This window comes from Sinocyclocheilus anshuiensis, unplaced genomic scaffold (assembly GCF_001515605.1).
Source record: "Sinocyclocheilus anshuiensis isolate Anshui unplaced genomic scaffold, SAMN03320099.WGS_v1.1 scaffold299, whole genome shotgun sequence".
Classification (NCBI taxonomy): Eukaryota; Metazoa; Chordata; class Actinopteri; order Cypriniformes; family Cyprinidae; genus Sinocyclocheilus; species Sinocyclocheilus anshuiensis.
Genome location: NW_015552565.1, coordinates 162,550 through 175,915, shown reverse-complemented (window position 1 = coordinate 175,915; position 13,366 = coordinate 162,550). Strand labels below are relative to the sequence as shown.

General features: G+C 38.8%; 2 protein-coding genes and 1 pseudogene across 3 annotated transcripts in view; 1 reads left to right on the top strand and 2 right to left on the bottom strand.

Annotated features, from left to right (window-relative positions):
* Positions 1-1,205, bottom strand: part of LOC107664874 (nucleoporin Nup37-like) — a 17,022-nt gene extending 15,817 nt beyond the window's left edge. For both annotated transcript variants that reach the window (XM_016455559.1, XM_016455558.1), the window contains exons 1-2: positions 1,062-1,205; positions 528-735 (exon numbers count right to left, since the gene is read on the bottom strand). In XM_016455559.1, coding sequence (XP_016311045.1) covers positions 528-683 — 156 coding nt within the window. In that variant the 5' untranslated portion in view covers positions 684-735; positions 1,062-1,205. The remainder of the gene's footprint in view (positions 1-527; positions 736-1,061) is intronic.
* Positions 1,206-1,712: 507 nt separating this feature from the next.
* LOC107664835 (PCNA-interacting partner-like) lies at positions 1,713-11,447 on the top strand. Its single transcript, XM_016455516.1, has 9 exons — positions 1,713-1,837; positions 2,070-2,241; positions 3,036-3,269; positions 3,371-3,481; positions 5,310-5,480; positions 5,608-5,762; positions 7,076-7,136; positions 9,794-9,986; positions 10,837-11,447. Exons 2-9 carry the CDS (start codon positions 2,092-2,094, stop codon positions 11,139-11,141), a joined length of 1,380 nt encoding a protein of 459 aa, XP_016311002.1. The 5' UTR covers positions 1,713-1,837; positions 2,070-2,091; the 3' UTR covers positions 11,142-11,447.
* A 188-nt stretch (positions 11,448-11,635) lies between these two features.
* Positions 11,636-13,366, bottom strand: LOC107664875 (pro-MCH 2-like; annotated as a pseudogene).

Below are 13,366 nucleotides of genomic sequence, written 5' to 3'. Positions count from 1 at the left end.
TCTAGTTTTCTCTTCCTCTTCTCTAAAGCAGCGCAGCATGGCCTCGCCCTCTTTGCTGCCTTTTCCCGAGGGTGGGGTTTATCTGGGTTTGTTATGCTGCTTTCACGCCATATCGTAATTACCGTAATTTCGAGATACTCGGAGCTGTTCACGTCCTCGGACTTATGCTTTTCTATGGCAACACTATCAACGCCATCTAGGTTTTGGCTTTGTTTGCGTGTGCAGACCGATCAGTGTATGACATCAAAATACCTCGAGAGCATTTTGAAAGCATAAGGAACCGTCTGTATGGTATTTTGATGTCATACACCGATCGGTCTGCACACGCAAACAAAGCCAAAACCTAGATATTTTAGGCAATATAGAAATCCGTGTCCTGGGAAAATGACACGTATGGTCACCCTATCATAAACAGGTATGTGGAAGCAGGACAGCAACCCTGCAGTGAGGTACATACATCTGCAGACTGTTAGCCCTCTTGCCACAGACTGATCGAGCAGTCTGGTGAATTACTGTAGGCTACTCACCTTGAAACGACAAGTGCCCACGACCACATACTGGTTTCCTCCATACGCCAGAAGTGACGCAGGTGAGCCACAGTCAAATGGACTGAACTCCACTACATGAACATAGTCCTCGCAGGACACTGTGTAGCTTGCAGAGCGAACCGTTTCATCTGGCATCTTCCATCAAACGAATCTTTACTGTTTGGATGAAATGGAGTTACTTTCCAATCTAAAATATAAGTAACACGGAGAGTTAACAAAAAAAATGCATTTTATTGGAGGAGAATGCCATAATGGTTAACAAAAGTGCAAGAATTATTGTATGAAGAAAGTTTCCTACATTCAAAGAATATAACTTTAAAAAATAAAAATAAACACTAGAACTACTGTACCTCACATATGTATGATATAATAAATATATAACTCTTTATATTTCTTCACGGACTTCGTACATTCATTTCACTGTTGAAGTTACAAATGAACTATACATAGATCAGAGACAGCAGGCTGGTGTGTAACGAGTCCAGCATGTAAAAAAAAAACTTTATGACAAACCTGAGATAATTTTGTTAACTCAGTTGATCGTCTGGCCGAGAAAGCGAGTTCTTGTCTTCAGCGCGCTTTCTGATCACGTGGTCGCGTTTGTTTACTTCCAGGTTAGTGACATAATCATGACGCGAAGAGTATCTGCTTTGATTGACATTAGAAACAAAGCCGCATTGATGAACTTCTCTAATTTATTGTAAATGTTAATTTTACCCCTGGAGCAATTGTATTTTATTTAATCGTTTATGAGCTGTCTGTATACGGTTTAAAATCAAGTAAAAATATGAATTCGGAGATGCTGAGTATTTTTTTCTTATTATAATGGGGGATATACGTAATAAAATGCAAACTCTATAGACAATTGTAAAACGCACTAATTAATGGTTTAGTTTATTGCTAATTTGTCTAGACGAACTGAAACTATTTATAGTCCTGGGGAAATGTACTGCCCCTGCAGTCATATAAACTGATTTTTAAAAGTGGATGGTATAGCTCTCATATTTCTTTAAATCACCGCATGAGTTTTATTTATTTTCTTGTCAACAATCGACACTGATACGCGTTGTGGTTTGAAACAAAACGGGACCGTTCTGTTTGCGCTATTGACTTCCCGTTTGGCGGGGGCGTGGCTAACGCATCGCGCTCTGTGATTGGTCCAGGCTTCCTGGCATGTGGATTTAAATTTACAGGCAGCGGACCAGTTTATAATAACTTGCATCTACTGGCGTCTGTTTTCCCATGTGTTTCACAGTAGAGACATAAGACGCGTCTAAATATCAGTGTTGGTAAGTTGACCTAAGAGGTTTGAAGGTTCTGTTCATAATAAAGTGCAAAGGGGAAAGGGCCTCCTCTTGTTCCTGACTATTATTGTGATTTGCTTGATGTCTTCGGACTTTCTGTTCTAGCTCAGTGGTAGACTTGGAAAGGTATATGTGATGCTGGCTGGGTTGCATGTATGTTCTGCTGTCTGCTCATAATCATTTCAGTGCTGATCTGCCTAATTTTCTGGCCCTGCAGTTCATTTTGTAAGGGTTGAATAATGGTGGTTATGGAGGAAAGCCTGAGAACAATGACCAGGGTCTTCAGGAGAGAATGTCACAGGGTGTTAGACTCTGAGAGGACCACCATCCAAGGGGCTGATGGGATGCTGATGGTCCTACAACTTACTATGGCTGGGGTCAACAAGCAGGTAATGTTGCTTAAGACTTATTCCACAATATAATTAATTAAAATATTTTCTATTTGAAATAAATGTTGCACTTTTAAACTTCCTATTAATCAAAGTAACCAGAAAAAAACAACATTATCACAGTTTCCAAAAAACATTTTCAACATTGATAATAAATAAAAAAGTTTCTTAAGCACAAAATCAGTATATTATAATGATTTCTGTAGGATCATGTGACCCTGAGGACTGGAGTAATGGCTGCTGAAAATACAGCTTTGCCATTGCATGGATAAATTACATTTTAAATGTATTAAAACAGAAAACTTTTTTAAAATTGTAATAATACTGTTTTTATAGTGTGTATGGTTTTACTGGTACATCAAAATGAAACTTGAATTTAATAGATTTTTTTTACGTCATAAATATGCAAAGCATGGTTAAAAATCTTGAATGTTTTTAAGAGCACTAATTAAGTCAAATATGTGCCACTGATCATGTGAACTTTGTACAGATGGTCAATTGATCTTTGGAAGATTTTTCCTCCACATTTTTACTGTAATTCTTCTGCTGATAATTGTATCAAGAAACAAAGGGGTGAAAAACACATTTTAAAATCACGTTATCACTGTTTAAACCTGTAGGATCTCCACTTTGAATTTCAATGTAAATGTTTGCTTGCAGTTTATACATGCAGTGGTAGGAAAAAGAATGAGTCATGCAAGTTTGAATCATACATTTTGTTCCGTATCTGTACATTTTCTGTGGAACCGTTGTGCGTAATATTCTCGTCCCTGTGTTTGCTCTGCTCCTGACAGGAACATGGGGACTTTGGTGTTGCTTTGAGTGAAGTCTTGGCTGCCTGGAAATACTTCCTTCTGGACAAGCTCCAGCTATCCCACAACGATATCCCTCTTCCACAGAACTATGACCTCATCCGAAAAGAGTATGACTGCTTTTTGAAACGCACCAATACTGTGGATTTGATTGACGTCTTCATTATGTTCAAGGAGCTTCGGATAAACGGGGACCCCGAGGAGCCCCTAACCGCAGTGAGTGCTGCCAGAGGGCCTCAGATTTGGTTGTTCTTTCAGTCATCCATCTGAAAGATCTTTAATCTGTGGCATATTCTCGGTCTTATCTCGATATCTAGATGCAACTGTTTCAGTTTCTCATTGGTGAAAAGGAGAGTTTGGAGAAAATGGATCCACTTCCTGTGTGTCCCGCAACTCCATCTAACAAGGCTGGAATCAGCAGTCCACAGGTAAATGGTGATGGATTTATGAGACTAGAATAAGTGTTTTTTTTGTGTGTGTGTGTGCGCGCGTTTTTGTGATTTGAGGACACAAATTTGTATAATGACATGGATATGACATGGGTATTACAATGAGAAGGTGATTTATGAGGACATTGAGTGTCCCCATATTTCAAAATTATAAATCTTATATATATATATATATATATATATAAGGTGTAGGGCAATAGAAAATACGGTTTGTGCAGTATAAAAACCATTACGCCTATGGAATGTCCCCACAATTCACAAAAACAAACCTGCATGTGGCTCTTAGTGACAATGACAGCAAATGAGATGAACACAAACATTTCAACAAAGCACTTAACACTTTTACTATATTTACTGAATTACATGCATGTAATAAATAAATTTAATTTACTTTAAGTGAATGACACCTAATTATTTAAACTTTAAAATTGTATATTCATATATTTAATAATATTTACTTTTACACCAATAATATTTACTTTTATTTAATATATGTTTTACATTGTTTTAATTTTTAAACGATTTGTTTTACATGTATAGGCTGACAATTGTAATAGGTTACACACACACATGCATAGTACTAAATATGCGGAATATATCACATATATAAAATATGCTACATATATTAAATATGCTGTTTAATTTATAGCACTTATTATTAATATAATGAATGCATGTTGTTCTAATTAATTGTAATATAATTAAGTGAAGGCATTGTCCTGACTCCTGTGTGACAGTTTAAAGCTTATTGCACTTGGCAACAGTAACTAAGGAGGGTGGAGTTTAGCAAAGGATCTGATTCTGTTACTTTTATGTTGAGATCTTACTCTAGTTTTCTTTTGCTGGCTTTTTCTTTTTTTCCTTTTGTTTCCTGTTAAATTCCACTCCCTTGCATGTGCCTCTTATTCAGAAGAATGCGAATATCATATCATATACGTGACCCTGGACCACAAAACCAGTCATAAGGGTCAATTTTTCGAAATTGAGATTTATACATCATCTGAACGCTGAATAAATAAGCTTTCCATTAATGTATGGTTTGGTTTGTTAGGATAGGACAATATTTGGCTGAGACACAACTATTTGAAAATCTGGAATCTGAGGGTGCAAAAAAAATCCAAATATTGAGAAAATCGCCTTTAAAGTTGTCCAAATGAAGTTCTTAGCAATGCATATTACTAATCAAAAATTAAGTTTTAATATATTTACAGTAGTAAGTTTACAAAATATCTTCATGGAACATGATCTTTACTTAATATCCTAATGATTTTTGGCATAAAAGGAAAAATCAATCATTTTGACCCATACAATGTATTTTTGGCTATTGCTACAAATATACCCCAGCGACTTTAGACTGGTTTTGTGGTCCAGGGTCTCACACATCATATCAAATATCATATCATATCATATATTCAGAATCGTGGAATGAGAACGGGATGTTTTAAAAGCACTTTGTATAGTGTGTCGAAACTACTGCTAGTCTTGCCCAGTTCTGTTCACAACTGCTCTGCTGGGCTCTGATTTATGTGTGAGTAGACGCTGGGCTTTGCCACTGTAATACTGGTGTGATGAAGTTTATGAGCCTGGCCTGTTTAAGCTTAAGGGGCTGTGGAAAAAGCCCATCCTCTTATACAACATGAGTCCAAGTCAGCTAACTGACTCATCAGTATTGCAGAACGGAAGAGTATGAACCGTTCCTGTTTAAAAAAAAAAAAAAAACATTTTACCCTTTCAGTTAACATTTGTTGATGTGTTTTTAGTCCAATTCCAACTACCCCACTAAGGTGTTGTTCAACTTTTCCTGCAGATACAGAGAGTTGTCAGGAGAGTTTTCTGTTCTTATTTGGGCCTTCTGGTGAACTCTAAGTATGACATGGCTCTCGCATACACCCTGGACAACCCAAATCGCTCTCTGGGTCACATCGCCTTTACCGACCTTAGACATGCTGCCTGTGACAGCACCTCGTCTCTCTTCCTGGTGAATTTGCAATGAGTACTTTTCAAATATAGATAAGTTATCATTTGCACAAATTTTTTTTGTTCAACTAAACATCTTTTTAACCGTAATGTGAATGCTAATTAATTGAAGATTTTTCTATATTCAGACAGTAACATCATTTGTCAGGGCCATACAGCTTGGAGGAAAGGGGTACGCCCCACCTGAGTCTCACCCCTTAAGGAAGCACGTAAAGGGCTTATCAGAGTTTCTCAATTTTATCGACCAGTGTCAAGAAGTTTTGGGAGAAACCTCTAATCCCAGGTACGTTTTCATGCTTTTTTTTTTCTTTTTTTTTTCCTGTATTGGAAATGCATATCCATAGTATTCCATTCTGAACACAACAAATGTCTTAAGTCTACATAGCAGCTGTAGATGTTTGCCTTCGCTGGAAATATAGAGTTCCAATACTGGCCAAAAAAGTAATACAAAATTAATTCAAGACTAAATTTAATTAAAGTTTATTTGTATTTGTTTTAGATAGTCATTTATTATTTTATGTATTTTCCTATGATTTCATTCACGCTTGGTCCCACAAAAAAAACAAAAAAAAACATGCATACCTATAAGTGTTTATTTAAGCACTCTTATAATAAATTATAATATTTTAAAGTAAAGTTTTAGGCATTATTATTAATTAATATGATTAAGTGACTTTTAGGCATTATTTCATGATACGTTTCTGGTTGGTCACAAAGTCACTGTGTTTGAAAAAAGATGACATGTATTTATTTTTTTAATGTAAGCCAAAAATAATCACTGATATTCCTTGTTACTAATCACTAACACTAGAAATGGAAGGTCATTTGGAGTGCACTGCGTTATGACGAAATACATTATCCCATGTCATGCACCATATCTGTTGTATATTGCTCTTTTTGGCTGATGTTGCAGGTCATTCAGGTATGCATACAAAAAATGGACACACTGTATATGTTGCACATGCTGAATATGAACCTAAGCAGCAGTATGAGTACTATGTTATTGTGAACATAGCCATTGCTTTGAATTAAAAGCCAGGACAGTCATGACCTAGCCTTGACTTAATTTCTGTCTCCCTATCATTAGTGCATGACCCCAGATGAGTGTAGAGAAGCCTTTGATTTATACAAAAGATTTTGTGTTACCTTGCTTTCCCAAAGAAATTGTACTTGTTATCTATATTTGTGGATCTGTTGGTCTCGTCCTATCTTAACTCATTCTCTCGTCTTTTACCTGCTGCCATGTATCGATGCATGATCCATTTCTCAAAAGCAACCTTTAATGACGTCTGCACCAGTATTAATGAAATCGCCTGAATTGTTCAAGCATGTTTATCTGAGGAACATCAAAGTGTGTTGTACCGAACAGCAAATGGCGGCTTTGTCCCTCCTTAGTTTGATAACTATGATTAAACGTCATAATAGTGAGATTTTGCCATGATAACTCGCACTTCAAAACATCCAAGCAAATCTCCACTAGACGTTTGGCAGCACAACACATGGAGCTGAATTGAATAGATGATTGAGTTATTCAGAGAGGACGCAAGGTCATTTCCTGCAGTGCATCATGTGCATTAACTTGATTTTTGATGGAAGTGCCTTGAACCTGCTGCATGTGGTCCTGTTCACCACCACGTCTCTTTTCTCTGATGAGAGAGTGTGAGCGCGGAGCCAGAAGGGGTCTTTCATCGGCCTGCTTCCCTGCCTGTGCAGTTCCCCACCTCCCAGCACCTTATGGAGTACTGTTACCACACACAAACACTTCTTACGGGGGAATCGGGGTCTCTCGTACAGCTAACAATCAAGTCAAGTCAAGTCAAGTCACCTTTATTTATATAGCGCTTTTAACAATACAGATTGTGTCAAAGCAACTGAACAGCATTAATTAGGAAAATAGTGTGTCAAACAATCCCAGATGATTCTGTTACTGTAATTCCCTTTCACAAAAGCAAGGTCAGGGATTCAGGGCAGCCTCTTTCCCGCTGCAGCCCAAATGTTTACATTTATTAATCTCTTCATATATTCACACATAAAGTGAGGTGGAGTACAGCAATAGCACTGGTCTGGCACAAAAAGCTCTTGGACCCTCCTAGACCACATTTTTACGTGAGTTATAGAGTGATCACACTAGATTTTAATCGAGCAAAATAATTTTTTGCAACAAACCTCTTTATGTAACAAATAATTAATAATCAGGAGTCCGACAGTCATGGGAAACCTGGAAACACTGTATTTTTAAAATCAGGTTTTCTAGGCCTGGGGAATTTATTTTTTATTTTTTTTAATAGTTATAGTCAATTTTTGTTAATAATAATAATAATAACTTATTGTTGGTTTTAATAACAATTAATTATACACAAAAATAAATATATTAACTATTAATTTAGTTAAATTATTAAATGTTGTTGTAAATAATAGTAATAATATTAATGTAGTAGTAGTAGTAGTAGTAGTAGTAAATTTATAGACGTTGATCTAAAAACATGCACAGAGATCTGGAAACTTGCTAGCAAGCCATAGTTATTTGTGCGTGAATCATTGTTTTTGAAGCCAAAGCGATTCACAAATCGGTTTGAATGATTCATTAGCAAATCTTTTAAAAATATAGTAATCACCAAGTGGTTATGGAAAAATCATGGAAATTCATTGGTCAAGATGTGTGGGATCCCTGAATAATGTGTTCCGAACATTTAAATAATCAGCAAGTTCCAGCACCCCTGCAAACTTCTAACCACGCAGCTTCTTGTGTACTAAACCACCTATATTAGTGAGTGAGTTTTCATGTTTTTTTTTTTTACTTTTCCCGGCAAAGAGATTGATCTGTAACATTTAGATCCTCTGTTAGTCCAAGATCTTTTTTAAACCTGGATGTGCAGGTCAAAGTTCACAAAAATGTGAGCTTAAAGGAGACATAACACACACAGTTTCAGTCAATCTCATGTTAATCTTGAGTACCTATAGAGTATAGTATTGCATCCTTCATATCTCCGAAGAGTCTTTAGTTTTAGTTTTATCAGATTTATAAAAAAAAAAAAAGATACAGCTTTACGCTTCTCTCCGAAAACAGTCGAGCTACTGGAGGCGTGCCGTGGGCGGACCTGGAGAGTCACGAGCATGTGTAGTTTTTGCGTGGCGATCATCTGCAAGTAGTGACAACAAAAAAGTCCCTTTAACGCTAATTCCCTTCTTTTGGAAGCTGAACAAGGCTGTCTTTCCCTCACAACCAAAAACACACTTCTTTGGTGACTGTTGATTTTGTGGTCAAAAGCAAAGTGTAAAATCCTGTGCAGTGCTGTCGATGACTTCCATAACCCGAATGAAACGCGTTGACGGGCTGCTCTTGCTCTGGTTGATGTGTGCGCATGCTCTTCTTGGAGAAGTGCCCATAAAAGGAGTTCCAACCTTTATGGCGTCATACATTTCCGAAACTTATACAAACCCTGAAGGAGAGTATTTGGCACAGAAATAGTCATACATCCAACTCGTTTTTTGAGACTTTGGTCATGTTTAGCATGGGAATCCAACTCTTTAACCGTGTAAATAAGTCAGAATGCATGAAGTAGCATTAGACCCCCCATTTAAGATAAAAAAAAAAAAAACTTTGATGTATGTACTTGTGTACTTACTCTTATGTTTGCATTCATATGGATGAAAGAATATTTCAAGTTTGTGACCGCACCTTTATGACTGCTAAAATATGAAAATGGGTGTTTTTAATTGTATGTATTTCATGAATTCCACTCTCCTACTGTGGCCGGCTAGCCTGAAGGGAGAGAGCGTTGAATCCTGATAATCCTTAGCAGGGATGGATCAAAGGCCCTGAAAGAGGTGGATCAGCGCTTCTCTGAGACCCTTGAGACCTTCGAGGTTCACTAAGCCTGTGCGAGATACCATTTCCTTTTTTTTTCATGCACCTCACGCCGGCCTCTGGACCGCAATATTTATCCTATTTTTTTGTATTCATTATCATAAGATTTTAGATGTGGTCATGTCCACCCAGTTGTATCAGCAGGGCTCAAAAATAAGAACGGCCTGATGACATGAGGCCAGTGTGAAAGTTTCTGGACATGTCCAGTTTCTGGACAGTCCAATGATTGGACTGTCATTTGTCCTGTTGTACCAGTTCTGTAGGGCTACTGTGTCATACATCATTCGTTTATAATACTTTTTCGGCATTTTATCAAGCTGGTAGTATGGATGTGGTTTAGTCTTGGATTATTATTATCATTATTATTGTTTGGATTAAAAATCTAAGTCACTATTTTTCAGCAAAAGTTTTAAAAGCGAATTACTTTAGATTTTTTTCTTTTAAAGGTTGTGCGGCCAACTGTCCGCTCTCAGTTTGCATGTACATACAAGGATGAGATGCCCCTCAACCGGGTGTTGGCGTTTCCCAGCACCAGCCAACTTCCCACCTGTGTGCACCCTGCACCCAAAAAAACCATCTTTTTACATGTGACTGTGGAGCAAGAGCCTGACCCCACTGGGATGGACATCAGTCTCAAAGGTAGTGCCTCTGCCACATTTATACACCATGTATAAGTAATTTTGTCGCTCGTAGTCCTTGTGTATTAGCTTTGAGACCATTTAGATGCTGTTGTGTCCTTTGAAAAGATCACAAAATGAAACTTTATAATGTTTTTAAAATGTGTAGGCTTTCTCTTCTGAGAAACCAGAGCAAAATGAATGATAATGCCACAGGTTCATGTCCTATCACGGACTCTCTAGAATGAGAATGTACCACCCACTGCAACCGATCGACAAGGAATCTGCGTTCATTAAGTCATTTCATGGGGTCTTAAGTGTTTTTTTGGCTTCCTCTTTTCTTAAGAGGGGGCTCAGTTCTTAGTGTACTGAATAACCTTCATGCTTGGTCTGTTCGCTGCGCATACACATGCAGAATTGCTCCCTTTTTCTGACGCCACACGGTCGGAAAGATGCCCAGGTCCACCTCCACAGCCCAGGCCTTGATCCCTGCCCAGTCCCTGCTTGGGGACTGGTACTTAAGATCAACCTTTAAACGATTCCCCATCCCATAAAACCTGGCTTCCCCCACATCTGTTGTAAAAACTCTTAAGAGCACACGTTCCTTCCCCCCCCCCTCGCTCACTTTTTGTGGGAATGTGTGCTTCGCTCCACCAGGTTACATGACAAATCTTCAGTTTCAGCGCTGTAAAATAAACACACCGCCTGTTAAAGTGCAGACTAACGTCAGCAATTTCATCGTAACCTTTTCTACCCTTCCGTCCTCAGCCCTCCCTCCTTCTTTATTCCTGCTCATTGTTTCACCTTATTCTCAAAGTCCAATGCTTTTCTTTTGTCCCCCCTTTCTTGTTTTTCTGTGGATATGGACCCAGAGGCCACTAACTTAAGGCATGAAGGTCCTGGCCAATCCGCTCTGGGGGAACATAGTGGAAATGCTTGGAACCGAGCAGGTGGGAAGGGGACCCAGCCAGAACCGCTCAGAAGAGCAACCGGGACCTCAAAGAGAAAGCTCGCCAATAGAGAGTGCACTGAGCAAGGAAGAGAAGAGAACCAGCCCCCTCAGAAAAGACCCCCTACCAAGACTCCCGCTGGAGGCCCGGGGAAGAGGAACGTTAAAGCTGCAGGCAAGAAGCTTATCGCTGGTCAGGGCAAACTCACCGGCTTTTTCAGACTGTAATTTAGTGACCAATCTCTTGTTAATTATGATGTTCTGTTTTGGCAATAAAGTCCGGTTTTATTTATTAGTAGTCTAAATGCATTTAAAGTGATAACTCACCTGAAATTGGTTATTTATTCGCCCTCATGTTGTTCTAAACCTTTTATTTTTAGGCGAAATAGTCCTTTAAATGCTTTTACTGTTCCTTTTAATACAAGTCATGTCGCTCTACTCCAGACAGCATGTGTGTGAATGTATTTGTGTGTGTGCATGTTTGAGATGCAAGGGAATAGATTATGAGTTGGCAGAGAAAGAACTTTTATCATTTTAGTTGAGGATTGTGTGACTGGGGTACCTTTCATGATGAATGCTTTGTTCCCCTTGAACATGACTCATACTTTGCAGATTTTAATAAATTTGTATTTCAGTTCTTTTTAAATCACGTTTGTCATCTTTATATTTGGAGTGTCTTACAGGATCAGGGGAGAGCTAGGAAAATCATACAGGTGCTTTGTCAGCTGCTCTGTTTTCAAGCTTGCCAGCAGGGCCTGTATACTCTCCCGATCATGCACCTCAGTACTGTGAAGAGAACAGGAAGAGCAAAACAAATTTAGCATTAAATGTAACTGGAAGGCTACTTGTTTATTCACTGCTATATTCCCTGCTGAAACAAAGATGAAATCAACCTAAGCTGCTTTGCTGGTCTGATTTGCCAGTTGTAGAGGGGTTTTGAACACTCTTCAGTTGGGAGACCAGCTTGAACCAGGTAAGACCAGCAAACCATTTTAGTCTGGCTCTATTTCTGGTAATCGGTTTTGTTTTTCAGAAAGTTATGGATGGCAGTTTTTTTTAACCCCTTGTTTTCTAACAAGGTTTCTTCTCAGTTTGGTAATGTGCCATTTTAATCCATCCATTCCTTTTTCAAACTGCAGTGACGCTGGAGCCTATCCCCGCATCTTGGGCGTAGGCAGGAAAACGGCATGGATGGATGGCCAGTCCTTCTCTGGGTAAATTGTTTTTAGAATGTTAACTATAAATATAACTATAAAATTATAAATATATATGTAAAATTATTTAAAACTTAGTCCTCAAGTTTCCTCAAGCATATCAGGCTACTTTCATGGCTATGTAAAAATATCTCCGAAAAGGATGGAGAGGGAGAAGATAAGAAACTTGGCAGTGCTTACTGTCTATGTCCCTCCTGCCAATGGGAATGACATTATCTGTGCTACGTCGCTCATCACTCGTGTTGAATCCATCCAGAGCGCGATCCATCCCACGCGGCGGGAAGACAGGGAAGGTTCTCGAAAAGGCAAGGTTTGTTTCCCTCCCAAGAGACCCTTTTATTCCTGTGTCCTGGTGGAAAAGGGAAAGGCATTTTTAGTCAGCACTTCAGAATGTGGGACAGCCACTTGAACAGAAGCAGCCCAAGCTAAACACAAAACACTGCTCCCTCTACAGGCATTTTTCCTACTGTATTAAAGTCTGAAACAGCACCTGGAGATGTTTAAGTTAATTCGAACAACACACGCCCAAGGGCAGCCTCAAGATCCCTCTCCATAACTGCTCCCAAACTACTGGAGCAAAGCCGGCGCATGGAGCCCCACATGGAAGAAATGTGACAAAGTTTCCCATGCCTCGCTTGGCCAATTTTCACAATATCACCGTGGGCCCTTTTATCCATAGATTCCATTTCCCCTCTTGTGACCGTGTCCTTCCCATAGTCCTCTCTGACTGTTCCATTACTGCACTGATAATTGTAGCAATGTGAGGACAATTCAGCCTTGAATTGAGAAAGCTCTGTTCGATACCCATAGAAAGGTCATCTGATTCTTACCACACCAGCAAAATCGGACTGGTACGATTTCTTGCTTTAATCTGATCAAAACTTGCATGTAAATGTTGGCAAATACAATCATGGAATCTCTGGTTTTTACCTGAAGTAACAGAATGTAAAATAAAATAAATAAAACTCCTACTTTGTCAAGAAATTAACTCTCAAACACTTACAGCAAGTATGAAGATGTGTTTTGTCCCATTTTCGTCCACCAGTCTGCCCTCTATGATTGGTTGTCTTCTGTAGGTGAGCCGCCCAGGTCCTATTTCGCTTGCATCGTCTTCTCCTTCTATCGGCACCGCTCTGTATGTTCTCCATCCATCTTAACTTTGGGCAAAGCTGTTGTTGTGCGAGTAGTCAACTCAACTAAAATTGCAAGTGCAAAGATGACCATGTAAGATGATGCCAT